Below are 18,555 nucleotides of genomic sequence, written 5' to 3'. Positions count from 1 at the left end.
TTTACAAGGTGCTTATGTGGAGTTTATCTTCAAATGAAGCCTGTAAGCACGCGTTAAGGTCAAAAGTGCCGCAGAAATTATGTTTGAAAAACGGGATCAGCTCCTCACCGCATATAACCGCACGCCCACATTTACCGGTTTGGGTGAAGTGAGGCTTGCTCTTTCAACTGAGATCCATTCAACTGAGAGATCAGTGAAACGTGATGCGGTTGAATGGCTTCTTAAACACGCCCTATAACGCTGTCGCCTGCTTTACTGCAATGCTTGCTCTAAGTGCGAATTTAAAAATAGGTATGATACGCATTCACGAAATTTCTTAGGTGAACACAGTTTGACCTTCATCTCATCGTTTTGAAGGCATTCTGGGCTGGTCTTCATACGTGCATGAAACAAGCATGCTCATTGCTTTCGTCATATGAGGTAATCGCTTAGAAAACACTTCCTACCATGGCCTTATTTTGACGTGCATATATGCGTGGAAACGTTTGTAAATTATGCAAATAAGAAGCACTCTATTATTGAATGTGAAACCACACACATTGTGCAACACACTCTGACCTCCATGAACGAAAAGTGTATGTGGCATGTAGAATCTATCTATCCGAAGCTGCAGTTTTGCCACAATATACAACCGCAGACGAGAGGGGTCGGTATTAACTTCTACCACCTGTGGTTCAACGCGCGCTACTATCACCAGGACCGAATTGCGGCCGGAGGAGTCGGGATTTTATACCTAAAACTAGGGCTAGAAGCCAAAGCCACTAAACTATGACTGCTGAAATCTGGCGTATTATTTGTATTCTGAAAGTTTGTGGAAAGATAAGCCGTTATTGGCATTCTCAAAAGATCGGTGGCTTCTTTCAAATTCAGCAGTAACTTTGTAACGTTTTCGACACAAACTTCACTTTTATCTTTTGCACCTAAAATACTTCATGTCATTGGTTTCTTTCTCAGCTGTCTGCAAAGTGCTAGCGTCCTCGAGACACCACAAAACGCGCTGCTTCATCAGTTTTACTCATACTCATTGGTCTCGTTATCTTTTATGAGAAAAGCTTCTGTTTTTAAATTTCTACTTCTGTTATTCTACCGACCATCTTTCCATTAAATTCCTGCTCACTCTCGTGTACAGCGTCGGTAGTATCAAATCCACATGACAAGCATTGCTCTCCTAAAAATGTTGTTTGTGCATATTTGTTTGTGGGCAAATTAAGATTTTGTCTTGCCATCGGTAAACTACACAGCACAACAAAAAAGCAACTATTATAAAACCAACAAGCGTGAGGTGTATGAGAGGAAAGTAAATTTCGACAGTTTTCCATGAACCACACGTTTTGCGAATGCAAAGTAGCCTACTACTCGTAGAGCGCACTGCTTTCGATTCGCGAAATGAATGAGTAAAGTAAAAATAAATTTCCTTTTTAACAAGGTGATCTCCGTCGCGTAATTTTTTTCATGTTAGTTAAGGCAGACCCTTTCATTCTACAATAAACATTCAGTTGCGCTTGATTTCATATTTTTTTCCTTGGTGATCTTCTTGTAGACAGCAATATATATTACCGGAGCACAAGCAGATAATTTATCTTGTCTTAAAGGGGCTCGGAAACGCCTTCCGAGGAGATCACATTAACTCACTTATTCACTGCACTGTGTTGCCATGAAAACCAGAGCCAAATAATACTCTTCTACACGCTGCAGACGCCCAACAATCACGCGTCAAAATTGGCGAGGCCTTCCCGGCGACTTTTTCGTGCTCGCACCCTCCTCCGTCCCCCGCATCTGCGCAGACAAGGTGAGAGGTGGCCATTGTTTAGATTCTTGCAGACGTCAGGCAGCTACCGTGGCCGCGGCCAATAAGCCGCTTAGCTCCGACGGGTCGGGAAGCTCCGCGCCCTCGGGTGGGGCGGGGGGGGAGGGGGGGGGGGTCGGCAAGGAGCGCCTACCTTCCAGCGTGCAAAAAGCAACGAGAGGAGAGGGAAAGGCAAAGAAGACGCTGAAATTCAAATTTTAGCTATAGATAACTCAGCTTCTAGAAAGCGCATTTAAAAAATTCTTGCTGGACACTATTCGTGATTCGGCGTGCTTCAATATCGCAAGAATGCCGCAACTTTATTAGAGCCCCCTTCACAGCCCCTTTAAAAAAAAACGCACAGTCCCCGATAGAACTGGTTTATTTTGAATCTAAATCACGCTTCCTTCTTCACAATGCGTCCTATGCAATTACTGAACCTTAGTTGCAACGTTATTCCATAATTTGATCCTCTCAAGCATGCACTCTGAAATGGGGCTTATAATCACCGGCGCTTAACTGACTCTCTAATGCTTATCCCCCACGCGGTGGAGTTTGCTGCGCAACCTATGGTCATCGGAAGACCCAGCGCGTAGAGAGATGACACTCTGGGACACCGTCATTAAATTTTAAAGTGCGGGCTCGGGAGCAAGTAGTCAACCGTTTCCGCTTCTGGAAACCCTCAGGCGTAGACCACGGCAGCCACTACGTTGTGGAAGCGTTCTCCGGACGACACTTTAAACTCCGAGCTATTAGAGGCGCGTAGCAAAAGGCTACTGGGAAAGTAAACTGTCCTCCGAGAAGCGGCAAAGCGGAGTCCGGGGATTAGAGAGCTTTCGCGCGCCTGAGAGGGAGCAGCCGCAATGCTAGGAACGCACGTTAAATAGTGCGATGAAATGACGTTTACGCATTGCACAGTTAGCATTGAAGAAAGCTAAAGGAAGAAAAAGGAAGGAAGCATTACGCCGGCTGATTCATTTTGTTGTATTTGTCGGTGACTGTTTAAGGAGGTAGGCCTGTCCAGCAGGATCATCTTTAGTGCCATAAATGTAGTAGGAAATTAAACAAACATTTCGATAGTGCTCTAGCTTCAGATCAGTGAATTCTCTGATCGATAAACTTTCTCCCCCAAAAAATCGAAGACCTGTAGAGACTTGAAGATGGACATCTAGAGGCACGTTGCCGCCTCAGGCATTGAAAAGTGTGATTTTTCGCCAGAGGACACGCCGCGGTGCCTCAGTGGTTAAGGAGCATCACCTACTTATCCGGAGTGCCCGGGTTCGAACGCGACCGCGGCTGCCGCGTTTCGATAGAGAGGAAATGCAAAAGGCGCCCGGTGTGCTGAGAGATAGCACGCTTTAAAGATCCTCCGGTGGTCGAAATTATTCCATGTCTCTCCCCTACGGCATCTCATTCTTCCTTTCTTTTTTTCACTCCCTCCTTTACCCTATCCTTTAGGGCGTAGTTCGGGTGTCCAGCGAGATATGTGAAATAGTTACTGCGTAATTTCCTTTCCTCAAAACCAGTTTTCAATTTAATGTTTTACTGGATTCGTTTTAAAAGGGGATAATAATAATAATAGGTTTTGGAGGGAAAGGAAAATGGCGCAGTATCTGTCTCATATATCGTTGGACACCTGAACCGCGCCGTAAGGGAAGGGTAAAGGAGGGAGTGAAAGAAGAAAGGAAGAGAGAGGTGCCGTAGTGGAGTGCTCCGGAATAATTTCGACCACCTGGGGATCTTTAACGTGCACTGACATCGCACAGCACACGGGCGCCTTAGCGTTTTTCCTCCATAAAAACGCAGCCGCCGCGGTCGGGTTCGAACCCGGGAACTTCGGATCACTAGTCGAGCGCCCTAACCACTGAGCCACCGCGGCGGGGCAAGGAACTGCAGAACGCAGTCCACATTTCCCAGATTGCGTTTTATACACACTTTTGTTGGCAGCCCCGTCTTACTTCGACTCAGCTGCTTAGGGGCTTCTATCCCGATCCAAACGCACGACAGAAATTCCTGTCGCGCATCTGTCGCGCGACAAAATTTTGTGTCGCAAGACAAGCTTTCTTGTCGTGCTATGTGTCGCGCGACAAAGGGTTGTGTCGTGGCTTCTGTAGCGCGACAAAAACCTCTGCAGTGGGGTTTGTCGCAAGACAGACATTTCTGCTGCCGCGTGTCGTGCGACAAAGGTATCTGTCGCAGGCTTTGTCGCGCGACAGACATCTGTCGCAGGTACTGTCGTGCGACAGAGAGAGTCGTGCCGCACGACAGAGCTGCGTGCCTCGACAGAGCTACCTGTCGTGGGTTCACCCGCGCGACAGAAGTGCCTGTCGTGGGTTCTGTCGCGCGGCACGACTTTGTCGCGCGACAGAGCCCACGACAGGCACTTTTGTCGCGCCCACGACAGGCAACAGCGCCTCCTGTTGTGGGTTCAGCGGCGCGACAGACTTGTAGCACGCCTCTTTTAGCGCGACAGAGGTGTATGCCGCGGGTTCTGTCGCGGCGCGACAGATTCCTGTCGAGATTCCTGTCGAGGGACTGTTCGAACCCGACCGCGGCGGCTGCGTTTTTATGGAGGAAAAACGCTAAGGCGCCCGTGTGCTGTGCGATGTCAGTGCACGTTAAAGATCCCCAGGTGGTCGAAATTATTCCGGAGCCCTCCACTACGGCACCTATTCTTCCTTTCTTTCACTCCCTCCTTTATCCCTTCCCTTGCGGCGCGGTTCAGGTGTACAAAGATATATGACACAGATACTGCGCCATTTCCTTTCCCCAAAAACCAATTATATATGTCGAGGGACTGTACTGCTTTGCTGCAGATTTGTCACAATGCTGTCACTGCGGATTCAGAGCTCAAATTCATCAATGATGACGTTTCAAAAAGTTTTGAACTACAGAAATAAATTGTCTAAAAAATTCATATATGTAAATGGGTCTAAAAATTAACATGCTGCTAACTCAGTTTGTGAAGGAACAGCAGTTTAGAATTGGTTGTGAGACACTGGAAGTGGTAAGGGAATAAGTCTATTTCGGGCTGGTATAACTGCAAATCTCGACCATATATGAGTGTGAATTTAAAAAATGAGAATGGGGCATGTTTGACATGTATATACTCAGATAAATTTAGCTTTATAACAATCTCACGTGAAATATTTTATAGCTAGCTGTACATTCCTACCGGTGCTCACCTGTGGGGCAGAAACATGGAGGCTAATCAAAATGGTCCAACCAACTTAACTTGAGAACAATACAGAGAGCTGCATGGAAAGAAAAATAATATGTGTATACTGATAAAGGACAGGAAGACAACAGAGTGAATCAGAGAACAAATGTGGATAATTGACAGCCTAGTGGAAATCTAGAGGAAATAGGCTTGAGGCATGTGATGCGAAGGCAAGATGACATGGTCATTAAGGGTAACGGATTCGGTTATAAGAGAAGGCAAGTGTATTTGGCAGAAAGTTCGGTGATGGGTTATGTTAAGGATTGTGCGCAGAAAGATAGCTGTGGCTGGCACAGGATGAGGTTAAGTGGAGAGATATATGGGAGAGGCCTTCGTCCTGCAGCAGGCATATACGCAACATACATGTTATCATCAGGACTATAGTGATTCATTGTAATAATTGGGTGAATCGATCCACCATATGATCTAGGTTTTACAGAGGATTCGCAAAGTGCTGCATTCAATGGCTAGGTTTAAGTACGCAATGGGCCTGTAGGTGCCAATTTTATATTCCTTAGCCCATTCCTTATGGCTGCCAAATAACTGGCACCCTTGAAGAGCATGATGATGTTCCTTGAAAATGCATCTCATTTATGAGCAGTGGGACTGTCATTGTCATGCCTTTCTGCCACTGATGCTCTCTACAGCATCGAATTAGTAACTGGTCCACTCAATGCAAAATCAGTGCCCTCCAAATAGTGCTTATATTTTGGCACTTAAAGCTCTGCACTAAGCAGCACTGAGATACTGTTGTTGGAGCTGCATGACTATTATATCTCCAGGAAAAGTTGCCAGTCTTCCCCAAGTGAGTTGCATAGCCAGGCATGACTGCTCACTGCAGGCCACCTTGCAGTTGTGCATTCTAGCACCAGATCAGTATTGTTGGGACAGTAAGTAGGCACAGAAATGATTTATTGTCAGGGCCTTATAACACAGAAAATCCAAACCTTACTCAAGGTCACAGTGAACATAACTCTCGTCATCTGCAGAAAATTCAATATGAACACCAAACAAAATGCTGTTCTTACAACTGCTCATGGGTGAAGTTCTCAGCATTATACAGTCAACAACCTACTTCAACCAACCACCACAGGCACCAGCTGCACTGACTAGATATTTGCACAATGCACATGTGGAAAACAAAAACTGTGTTTGTTATAGTTATACTTCACCTATCAAATTCAATTGTTGTCTTAAGTGATGGCAAAAAATAGTCACAGAAAAACAAGGAAACAGTGGTGAACTTACTAACAATGCTTGGTGATTACACATGGCAAAAAATACGTACAGAGCAGCACTCATGCATTCCTGTACTGGGGTAGTCGAAGTGTAGAACATTACATCACAACTTTTGCGGTATAATCACTTCAAAACCAAAACTGTAATCTACAAATTATGCATGCGGCAAAATGCCATATGCATATGACAATATGTATGCACTGCCAAAGAAGTAATCATATTTCAGAAACACAAACTAATTGCACAGGAATAATACAAAATGCTGGTTACATGTGTGGTAACTACACCTGAGGTAAACTAAACACATTTTCAGGTAACAAAGAGGAAAAATTGATGACAGCATGTCCTTGCTAAGAACTTGTTGGAGCCAGCAATGGTTTCTAAGGAGTCTGCAGAAATGCCAGGGGGCTAACAGGCAGGAGACACGGCCACAAAGGGAGGAATCAGATGGATCCTTGCAATATGGTACTTCATGTAAATGAGACCTCTGAGCAAAAGAGCAATGCATACACACTAAAAACAGCTGGCTTGTAGAAACTGCACTACCTGGTTCGAAGTTATCCTTGACCAGTGCCACCATATCTTTGCATGAATGACAAAGACAAAGATGAAGCAGAATATGAAAAGCGTAGAGAGGCAATTCTGAGTTCTGCGTCACCATGAGTAGCACAGCCATAACTTTAGTGGTTTCTTTTGTGGTTAAGAGTAGCACTAAAAGTAGGTTCTGACTCTGTTACATATCACTTTAGGTGGGGTTATTTCTATGCCTGGCAATTACCTATTAATGACCCTCGCTGATCAAGCACCAGCAAGGACTGACTGTACAGCTGTGTGCTGAATCAATGTCATGTCTGTGTGTACGGCTTGCACTGAGCAACAGCATGACACAGAAACACTATTTTGGCAGGTGCAATCTCTTGCATTGGATCATATCAGGCATAGTATGCAAAATATTTGGCAAACTATGCTGGGTACCAAGGCCAGAGCAGTAGCCAAATGGTTTCAGTATTCATCTTGAATGTGACGGGTGCATGGTTCGATCCCCTATGGCATTCAGTACGGACCGGCATAAGATGCCAGGCACCTATACCACAGCAGTGGAAAAGTGGTTTAAACTTCTGCCTTATATGCAAGAGCTAGGTGTGCAGCTCAATCCCTACTGGCAATGAGTACACATTGGTATAAGCTGACTGCTAATGGAAAAGCAATGGGTCTACACCTGGTCTGGTGATCTGCTCTTCAGGGGTGAAATGCTCGGAAAATGAATCTTCGACGCCACCTTACGCTATGGCACTCTTTGGCTAAGACGCCCTTGCGCTATAGGAAAACATCATCGTCATCATGACAAGCAGCTCCAGCCGAGCACATTTTCTTAACCAAAAGCACCCCTATTCGCTTATTTAAATTGGCTGCCCCGATGGCTCAGTGGTTATGATCCTCGGCTGCTGACCCTAACGACATGGATTTGATCCGAGCCACAGCAGTTGCATTTCGATGGAGGAAAAATGCTTCAGGTCAGTGTACTGTGCAATCTCTGTGCACGTCAAAGAACCCTAAATGGTTGAAATTTCCAGAGCCCTCCACTATGGCATCCTTTCTAGCCTAAGTCGCTTAGGGACATTAAACAGCACAGAACCAAACCACAAAACCTATATGAATAGAGAAAAAGGTCTAGGAAAAAATGTGTCACAATTATTAAACCTTCGCATAGCATGTATTTGTGTGTGCAGATTTCAAATATGCCATTTAACCTCATGTAAACAAAGTCCTAGTGAACGCATATGTTATGTAAATTTTTGTCACAAGCTTTGAGGAAATTTTGCTGCAAGGAATTTGCTAAAATGCATGGCACTGGCTTCCCCTGACAACATGGAATGCAGCAAGAGTAAAATTAATACTGCATAATACAAATTGAGCTCTAAAGTTTTTAAAGTTGTTGTTATATAAACAGCATATTTGTAATTATCATTCAAATTATATGTTCTTTTAAGGTTTCAAAAATGTGACTCCAGTAATATAATTTTTTAGGCCTCTATTCTCCATTTAAAGTTGGCAGTACCAAGGTACTGAAATCCTTCTTTCACTCAATCTATGTTGTAATTGTTTGCAATATCGCAAACATAAGAAACATTCTCTATTTCAAGCAACACACACTGGGCAGCAACATCATCAGATGAGCACAGACAGAGATTTCGACTCGCAGGAGCACGCTTACAGGGGTGGATGTACGTGACATTTCGGAAGACTGGCTGGCAGATTACCAACTCTTGGCACACGAGTGCAACCTTTTGGCCATTTATGTTGAAAGAGCAGATGCCTATCACAAGGCAGTAAATGCCATTAGTCATCCTCACACAGTAAGAACAAGTCTTTTCAGGCATATTGTATTGAGTACTGTGAGTGGTGATGCCATTTATCTCTACTCGAGCATAATGTGACATGACAGGCACTTCTCCATACTGAGTAATGAACATTCCGGTGACGGCGTCCTCCAGGTGCATTAGCACATGTGTACCAGTTCTTTGCATGTCACGAACCATTAACATTTTGTTTTTTCTCTGCAAGAGAGTTGATAACAGGCCCACAAACCTATTTGCATTTTTGAGCCACATTTTCATCATGCAACGCTCCGCCACCTGCAATGGCACACCTTTTGCGGCTGTAACATGTCTTACCAGTTGCCCATTTCCATTTTCAAATGGAAATGTGGAGGTTCCCCACAGGGGCCCAAACATTTCCACACTTTTAGCAAGATGCAGCAATTGATGCACATTAAATGAGGCATTGCTTTTTCCGTACAGAAAGGAAAACCTGTTCACAAATAATGACAGCAGTTGCTCTGCTTCAGTGAGGTGAACACTACTCACGGAGGTCTGAATCAGCAGAAAAATGCCTTGACACAACAATGAAAAATGATTTAGGTGCCTTTCAGGGATCAGATCCCTTAAGCAAGGGAGAGCATAATACAGTAACCAGAACATCCACTCAATGGCCTTCCAATTTTTACGCTCTGAAATTGGTCTAGGCAATCGGCAGAACTTAATCGGAGGCTTCAGTTGCTGAATGCGCTGCTCGAGTTCATGAACATGCCTGCCAATATAAAAAGGCTTTCCAACAGCAGTCAGCCATATCTCGGTTACTAGTTGCGTTACCCCCTCAAGAACACAGTGCATATAATCGGGTGGCAGACCCCACACAAGATTGAAGCCTTGGAGGCTCACAAGTGGAGAAAGTCCTTTCACCCCACGCACGGTCTGGCGCTGTCTGTGGGCAGACTGCATGTCTTGACGCATGTTAGTGTGCGTGCGTGGCGCTGCTGGCTCAGCTCCTTGGATATACCGAATCGTGCCTGCAAGAGACAGGCACAGGAATTAAGCACTTACAAAACTACAGCATCATGGTGCAAAAACAGAACAGATGACTGCAAAAGAGCGAACGCAGTTGTCTGCTTTCCTTCCATTATGCCTGTGTACATTCTCTGCTGTGACTTCATTGTGAGTATAGACAACCAGGCTATCATAATCAATAAAATCATAGCAGCTGCTAAAGTAAAAGAAAACCTCAGTAAATATGAATACACGATTGCCTGTGCTACAACATTGACTCACAATCAATGGAATAACAAAATTCTCTGTCATGCAGTGCACTACAGCCACTTTATATAAAGGGCTCTGAAACACCTTCCGAGGAGAGTGCATCAACTCGCTCAATCAGTGCACTGTGTTTTCACGAAAACCTGACCCAAAATTACACTTCTGCACGCAGCATAAAATTGACGAGACCTTCCCGCCGACTTTTTCATGTTCGCATCCTCCTCCATTGCCTGCACCTGCATATGAAAGTTGAGAGCTGACTATTGGTTACATTCTTTGAGACGTCAGGCCGCTATCGTGACCACAGCCACTAAGCCGTGCAGCTCCGGCAGGTCAGGAATCTCCGCTCCCAGAATTGGGGTCGGTGGAGGAGCGTCGACCTTCCAGCATACAAAAAGTGATGAGAGGAGAGGAAAAGGTGCGAAGACGCTGAAATTTTAGATTTCAACTAGAGATAACTCGGCTTCTACAAAGCGCATTAAAAATATTCTTGCTGGGCAATATTCGTGAAGCAGCGTGTTTTAACATCCCAGGCATACCGCAACTTTATTAGAGCCCCTTTAAATATGTGCACTGCTATATCACAGTACTAAATTTGTCACCAGCCCGTTTATGAGGCTTCAATGCCATGCATCAGGGCCATGTGTACTACATGAAGCTTTTTGAGATGCCTTAAACATGAAAACAATGCTAGCAGTGCAAGACTGCAATCATGGTAAGTATCTTGTGTCCTGCCTTATGTCAAAGGTTGTTGTATCTAGATCTTCAATGTCAGACTATACACAACCAGTAATTTGCACACCCTACAATAATGAAAACTTAATATTCAAGGAGCAATGACAGGATGAAGTCAACTTGCATTAATAAGCATTTTCAATACATGTTACTTCTCATGACATGGACTTTGTTTCTGAGCCTCATAATGCTACTAGTAAGTGTGAAGAGAAGTGTACAAGAGCAGATGCCACGATGTCAGGCACTGTGCATACAAATGATTATGTTGCCAATGCCACTCATGCTGGTGGCTGCCTCGCACAAATTACACGTACCTGTGCCATGAACAAACAGTGCTAAAACAATAAAATTACAAAGTTTTAAAATATGACAAAATACTGATGTACAGGTTAAGCAAGCTATGACGCTCAGCATACAATACAAAGGACCCTTAGTTTAAAAGCATTTGGTAGACCACAATGCAAGCTAATATGAATACAAGCCCGATTCCCCAAAATAAATGGCTTACCATCGACAGGAGTTCCCTTCTGCAGGCACCAGGAGCACCCGAAATATTCATTGAACTGCTTCATGTTAAGCAAAGATGCCCTGGCTGGCGAGTCGACACAGCAGCATGCCACAGTCAGTCTAGGCAGCACAGTTTCAGAGGCATGCTTCCACACTATGGTGCCAATGTCATTAAACGCCTTGACAAACGCCTTCATAAATAGATGTTGAGGAGGATGGGTCTTCGCAAACCACAGTGCCCCCACAATTACATTACGGAACCGAATGTTGAAAGGCAGCTCATTTATGAGTAGTTGAACAGGCCATACACTAGCCTTACTGGATTTAAAAACAGGTGATCCATCTGTGTTCATAGTGACTGTCAGGTCACTCCATTTTGCCTTCAGTTGGCTTCTTGTGCTTCGATAGAGCCGCCTATCTGTGATGTCTGCATACATGGAAGGTACAGTCGAGGCCATTTGCTTCAAGCGGTGAAACAGTAACCCAGAGTACTGTGAAACGGTGTCGTAGATTTGCTCCTTCAGGTTGAAAATTAGAAAGAAATCGCCTCTTGCTATCAGCCGCCGCACCGTCTGCGTGGTGTTGCAATGCATGCATGTGAATATGTGTGTTGATTCCTTCTTCCCTTTGCTTCCAAAGTAGCCAAAGCATACCTGGCAAAAGAAGTGGACCTGAAGGGAATCCATTTAAGTCTCCCACATCTTCCTAAGCATGTGTGTGGTGTCAGGCAACACGTCACTGCCACAAAGCGTGTTGATGAGCTTCAACAGCCCCTCTACTTGGGTCCAAGAGAGGCCTGCGTGCACAACGTACGTCAAAATTAGAAGGATGGCCTGTGCTTTGTTTATGGCCCTATTGGGCAGGGTTTCTTTTGCACATTCTTCGAAATAACGTCTGAAATTTTCATCACGTTCTCTGAATGACGCTGGCTCTTCTTCGTTCGGGGGGCCCCCCTCGCCACTCTCGCCCGCCTCACTGAAAGATGCCCATTCATCTGTGTTGGGAGTGCCGCCTTCGCTACGCTCGCCGACGTCAGTGAACGATGTCGACTCGCCTGAGTTTGGAGGGCTGTCTTCGGCACTCCCGCCTACATCGCTGACCGACGCCATCTCGTCTTCGTTCGCAGGGTGGCCGTTGTTGCACAATTCCACTGGTTTTGATCTGACAGGGTGATCGACATCGCCGATTGCCTGTTCGTGGCAATCAAAAAAATCGTCAGGCGCTTCACTGCCATCAACACAGCTAGTATCGTCTCCTGAGTGGCTGGAACTGTCTGAACATCGGCTTCCGTGCGCATGGTCGGACTCGTCGCCTTGTGTCGCACTATCCACGTTGCTAGCGTGAGCGCGTCGAGCTCTCTTCAGCTCATCGTTTTACGCCGTCTGCCTCGGCACATCCCACGGCTGCCCGGGCTCCAAGTACTGACGGTACCGCTTGCGACGAGGAGTACTCATCGCTGTACGTACGAGGGGCAAAAGTGTTTGCGGTGCTGCCGGCCTCACGTTGGTTGGATGCGACTGCTCGCCAGGAAGAAAAGTGAACACGACCAAACCTAAATATAAACGGATTGGATTGGGTTGGATTGTGGAGGGCTCACTCGTTTTCTCTGTGTTGAACCTTCTAAACAAGCTCTAGTCCACCGTGGCTGGAATCGAACACGAGTGCTCAGTCCTCCTCTCAGTATCGAGCGCAGTGAACCGACACCTCAGGTGTCGTTTGATTTGAACCATTAAGCCACATACCGTGGCGGGGCTTACTAAAGGCTGCCCAGGTTCGAACCCAGCCGCGGCGGCTGCATGCGTTTCGATGGATGCGAAGCGCAAAAAGCGCCCGTATGCTATGCGATGGAAGTGCACATTAAAAATCCCCAGGGTCGAAATTATTCCTGAGCTCTCCACTGCAACACTTCCCTCTTCCTTTCTTCCTTCAATTCCTCCTTCATTCTTTCCCTTACGGCGCTGTTCGGGTATCCGTGCACTGAGATGTGAGGTCATTTCTTTCCTCAAAAACCAATTTCTTTTTTTTACCCGTCAAAAAAAAAAAGTTGGCCTGGGGCTCATATGGTATATCGTGTCAACCGTCTAAACTGGTGGCTTTTTGTTCGCTCTTTGCACAGCCTGTTCGCCGACCGTCACTCGAAAGAGGAACCCCAACTGGGGTCCTTCAATGCGCAACCTTATTTCCCATTTGGGAGGCCGGTATAATCAAAAGAGCTACTACTGGGACTAGTTGGAAATGCATCCTTGAAGGTATTGGTGAGCGCTATCAAATACGGAGAAATATGGAATCTACCTGTGTGTTCGTCCCTTTCCGTATTTTGATAGCACTCACCAATACACCTTTAAGGTGGTATAATCACAACCGGAGGAACGTGCGCCGTAGGTCAAAAGTTCAGAGCTCAAAACCGCGTGCTACGTTGTATGGCTAGTTATACCCATGTACGTATCCCATATATCTCTTGAATTTGAACTCGCCACAGCAGATCTGAGGGCTCTGCGTGTGCCGCCCTAGCTGTACTTTCTCGTTTCTTGACAAAAGGGGGGTGGCCGAATTAAGGGCCTGAGTTGGGGAAAAGTGTGTGAACGTCGAACCGACATTCATTGCGAGCTGCAAGGCGGTGAAAATATGTACTCACAGTTATTACGCTGGACTGCACATCGAAAGCAGACAGTGCGGTTTAATGCGCGTTGCATGCAATTCGCATTTCGGAAGTAATTTGCGCTGTCGCACACCTGAGTATACATACGCGTACTATCGTGATCGAAAGGAAGGCGAACAACACGGAGCGTACGCGCTCACCTGTTCGCATTTCTTTTCATCACGATTTTACTTCGGTGGTAGCAAAAAAGACGCTATAGAGTCGTCCGTGATGCATTCTAGGACGAACGTCATGTAAAAGCGCGATCAAAAGAAATATGAACAGCGGAGCGCGTAGACGCCGCGTTGTTCGTGTTTCTTTCGATCGCGATAGTAATTGCTACGAATTGAGCAAAAAATTAATGTAGTAACTGCATAACGGTGCAATTACGTATAACACACAAAAAGAAACACGGAAGACGCAGCGTCAACTTATTTGTGTCACCCCTTTTTATGCCACAGCACATGTGTTACGAGTAACCAACTATTATATAGCTAGTGTACATACGCGTACACTCTAGCTATTGTAGAGAATTCACTAGACTGCATCCCGTCGATCAGCTGGTGTCCTAATTCTGTTTTCTTCTTTTTTTGCGATTGACACCATTAATATATATGCCTGAACATTATGCGGGGCATCAACTTTTTTCTGCCCTTTACAGCATGCAAAAAATCTTGCGCATATGTGCAGTACCATTTGCCTGATCGAGATAGTTATATAGTATATTTACTCGAATCTAGGCCGCGACCAACACTTTAAGACGATCGACGCTTGAAAGTTAAAGGTCGAATAGATCGGAACGTTCAGCGGGGACAGCACGCAAACATTTCTTTCATGTGAACCTACTCCCGCTCACTCGTCCTTGCCATCACTGGCCTCCTCCGTATCACTCTCCTCTTTGTACAGTTCCAACCTTCTGTGCAGTCAATCAAGAGGTTTGTAGTGCTGCTCTTTTGAAACGAGTGCTCAACCAGGATTTCCGGGATGCGTGTTTAAAGCGGCCTGTCAGAGTTTTCTCGTGCGTTTCATTGGTCACGTGGAATCTAAGCCGACCTAAGAGTTCTATATCTTGTGATTAAAAAAAAAAAACTATCGGCCTAATGTAGAGTCGAATATACAGGGCCCCTCAATATATTTTCTGCGCACTTTGTACCTCAATTGCAAGTTCGCGTTTAACAATTCTCTTTCCTTAAGAGCCACTCTCGGGCTTTTTGGTCCTACCAGTACTCGGTATGAAGTATCTGTTCTCCACCCCTTATTTTTTTTTCACTACATATTCACGTGTATATGCACATGAGTACTAGGATATATTTTATTTTCACATGCCGCTTGTCGCGGACATTTGTAATAAAAAAACAAATTAAACGGAAATCAACATACCAGATAATTGCTTGTTTACAAGGAAAAGTGGTGCGGTTTCGTTTCCGACATATACGAAGTTATTTGGTTTCCGGCCACGACTAGGCGTAGCCATACCGTTTCGTAGAATTCGCGGCAGATGTTTAAGCCTAGCGTAGTGTGAAGGTGAGCTCTGGTGTGCTCTTATGTGCTCGCGTTGCTAACTCTGTTGGGGCAAGAAAATGTTCGTGCTTGTCCAGTACGAAGGCGAAGACAAACGCTACGTGGTATCGGACGCCGACGTTCGAAATTTTGCACCGCATGATATCGACGACTTCGAGAGGGGGAAGCCTTATGATGTGTTTTGGGCGGGCAACACCACCACCCGGGGCGGATTTTATAAGGCCACCATTGTCCATATGACAGGTAAGAGTTAGGATCCTCTCCGGCATTGCCGAACACGATTTTGGCGTTCACTTATAATAATGCGGTAAAAATTGCAGAGACTGAAGAAGAAATGAAAACGTGGCGCCAAAACAAGCGTATGGCCTCGCGCAAGTGTTCCTCGAAGGATGGCCCGCCGCGGAAGAAGGTGCGTCCAACTGGCTTTCCTGTGCTTGCTGAACATTATGCGCTTAGTTCACATTAACCGCAATTATCTTTGAACCAGGAACTTACCAACATGTGTACTGTGTCCCTGTTCTTGATATTGCTTTTTTTTTGGATTGGTGATCAGCCTAGGAGATTCACGCACAGGTTCCACGTTTTGCCCGCGGCACGGCTTTCACGTGTTGTCGGTCACACGGCAGCAATAAAAACGTCGTTCCAGTAGATTTATTGATTTGCAGGTGGGCTTAGCGCAGAACAATGCAGGGACAAAGGACGAGCGCTAACTTGCTACTGAAAGAAACGGAAGCAGAATTACTAGCTCGAGGATCTTAATGCACGCCCAGCTATCCACTGAGGATAGCAAGCAAGTTTTGTGTGGACGTTGTTTTCAAGGCACCTCGAAAACTGTCAAGTCTTTGTGCACTGGCGAGCCAAAGTCATCACAAACTGGCTTGCAGCATCAGGCTTGCAAGTTAGTTGCGTGCAAAGTTGGTGTTGTTTACGAGGTCCCTCTGAGCTGTGGCCATGTCTAAATAGGGCAGACTGGTCGCTGCCTCAGTGAACGCCTAAGAGAACATGCTACTTCTTTTAAATCGTCTCAATCTAACAACCTGCCTAAGCATTATTTGAGCTGCAAATGTCATCCGCTGTTTGGAAAAAGAAAAGTTCTTGGCCGTTCTAAAGGACAACTAGCAGGGGAGCTTCTTGAGGCGTCATTTATTCATGAGCTAGGAAGTGATAAGTACCTGAGTGACGCGTCTATTGTCATGTTGCGAAATGAATCTGTTTCTAAATGTCGAGCAATTTCTTGGGTATTGCTGCTTGAAGGTGGAAGAGGTGCTTCCAGTTTCTTTCTGTGCCATTTTTGTCGCCATTCAGTCCCAGATTATCTTGGTTCAGTTTGCCTTTATCCAGCCCCCCGTCTTAATGAGTGGATAGCTGGGCATGCACATTCAGTTCCTTGAGCTCGTAATTCTGCTTCTCTTTCTTTTAGTTGCAAGTTAGCGGTCATCCTCTGTCCCTCTCTTGTCCTCGTTTGTCTCACGCTAAGCCCACCTGCAAATCACGACTTGCCAACTGGCCCAAAACTCCACTTTGCTCAGTAGATTTCTTGCTTGGAGGAATTTCTTCTTGTTGACAGTGCACAAGGGATTTTTTTCTCTCGCATGCTGGAAGCTGAAGGGAAGGATTTACTGTGTCTACCAAGGTTTGCGACAGTCAGAAATAGGGGCACCCATTGGTAAACCTTTAAATTGCCTGCAAAAGCAGCTTCGTAGCATAAAGTGTTGACTAATGAGAATAGCGGGAGTCAGCAGAGATTCGGGAAGTCGACATAGGAGCCATGAGGTAAAGCTCTGTTAGCTTCGAGATCAGTAAAGGAAAAGTACGGCAAGACCAACAGGAAGGAACGCTCGAGCAAAGTGAACAGTGAAATCTGAGTTGTTACCCTGTGCAATTCGGCCCCTGCTCTATGGGCCGCCCAATCTCTATATCTAGCTACCTTCACTGTGCCCTCTCGCCTCCTGTTGGTCTTGGCTTGATGCGTGTATGCAACTAAAATGACGCTGATGACATAGCCTTCATATGTACGTCACTACGAGCCCGTCTGCCCTATCGTTTTCTGCTCAACCGGCTGTGTTTGCTTTAGCGAGGTGGAAATGTGATGCGCCAAAAAGAGCATAATGGCGTTGAAAACAAAACGGTGTGTTTCAGCAGTTTTGCCAAACACTGTGTCATCTGCCTATGACTTTTGATGGGGGGAGGGGATGCGCATACTGCCAGCTAAAAAAAAAGTTATTTCCTAGAACTGTAATTATGCAAATGACTAATGACGCCCTAAATTGTAGCCACTAAGTTCAACCCCCAGTGTACATATGCTTCCTGACCCTCTTTTTAAAATCCAATGCAGCTTTAATCACTTAGTTGTGAACAAGGCTCCTGTACAGTAGGGGAAACTATTTATCCTTTTAATTTTTATGGTTTCAATTCACGTTTTTATGTGATGTCTTATCAGGCAAGTTTTTGTTGAAGTCTCATTTTTGTACCAGTTTTCTCGGGTTACTAGCTGTCCCTTGACCTGGTAGTTGGCTTTCCGTGGGCTGGAATACTTAGGACAAGGTTTAGGACCAGTGGTTATAGTGCTCGGCTGCTGACCTGAACGACACGGGATTGATCCCGGCCGCTGCTGCGATCGCATTTTGATGGAGACGAAATAATAGAGGAGTTGCTTTGGGATGTTAAACCCCATAAAGCCTAAATCATTCTTTTGATGGATCACTATTTCATCCTGCTGGCAAAGAGTTTACATCCACTTCATTTGGAAAAGGGCCGAGGATTTGACTAAGCACTTCTTTATTTCTCAGTCCAAGCTGAACTTTCAGGCTAGTGCCCTGGCAAAAAGAAGTGCTGAGGACGAGCTGATGGAACAAACAAGTGAGATGGAGGGGACTGAGGGCACAAGCAAAGCTGTAAGCCTTCAATCCAAGGTTGCAGACTTGGAGGCACGGGTGAAGGAGCTCGAGAGCCTTAACAAGGAGCTGCAGAAGGCCCTCTGTGCCAAAGTTTTGAATATGGGTATGTGAATAATTTGGACTCCAAATGCTTGCCTGTTATAGCAAGATTGCTTTTTACACCACGCTGTAAAGGGTGCCCTCTTTCTGCTAGTTCACATAGGCTTTCACCGTTGGTCATGAAGTGACAGCTTTTGCGAAGCTATATACTTGGGTAACAGTGAAAGTGGGCTGCCTTCCTGCAGCAGGTGCTCACTGTTAGTAGGATTTACGCAGTACAAGAACTGAATGTTAAAACCACATGCACAGTGTTTTGGTTGCATCAAGACAGCTATGCACTATCACTAGATTCTACCATTCTAATTAGTAAATATGACAAA

At 45.5% G+C, this 18,555-nt stretch overlaps 1 protein-coding gene across 1 annotated transcript; it reads left to right on the top strand.

Annotated features, from left to right (window-relative positions):
* Positions 1-15,221: 15,221 nt before the first annotated feature.
* LOC144102730 (uncharacterized) lies at positions 15,222-18,247 on the top strand. The gene is made up of 3 exons (XM_077635917.1): positions 15,222-15,482; positions 15,560-15,648; positions 18,029-18,247. Exons 1-3 carry the CDS (start codon positions 15,299-15,301, stop codon positions 18,245-18,247), a joined length of 492 nt encoding a protein of 163 aa, XP_077492043.1. The 5' UTR covers positions 15,222-15,298.
* The last annotated feature ends 308 nt before the right edge of the window (positions 18,248-18,555 follow it).

The sequence above is a fragment of the Amblyomma americanum genome, chromosome 8, assembly GCF_052857255.1.
Source record: "Amblyomma americanum isolate KBUSLIRL-KWMA chromosome 8, ASM5285725v1, whole genome shotgun sequence".
Taxonomy (NCBI): domain Eukaryota; kingdom Metazoa; phylum Arthropoda; class Arachnida; order Ixodida; family Ixodidae; genus Amblyomma; species Amblyomma americanum.
Note: the sequence above shows the minus strand (reverse complement) of the source record. Positions and strands in the feature narration are given on the sequence as shown.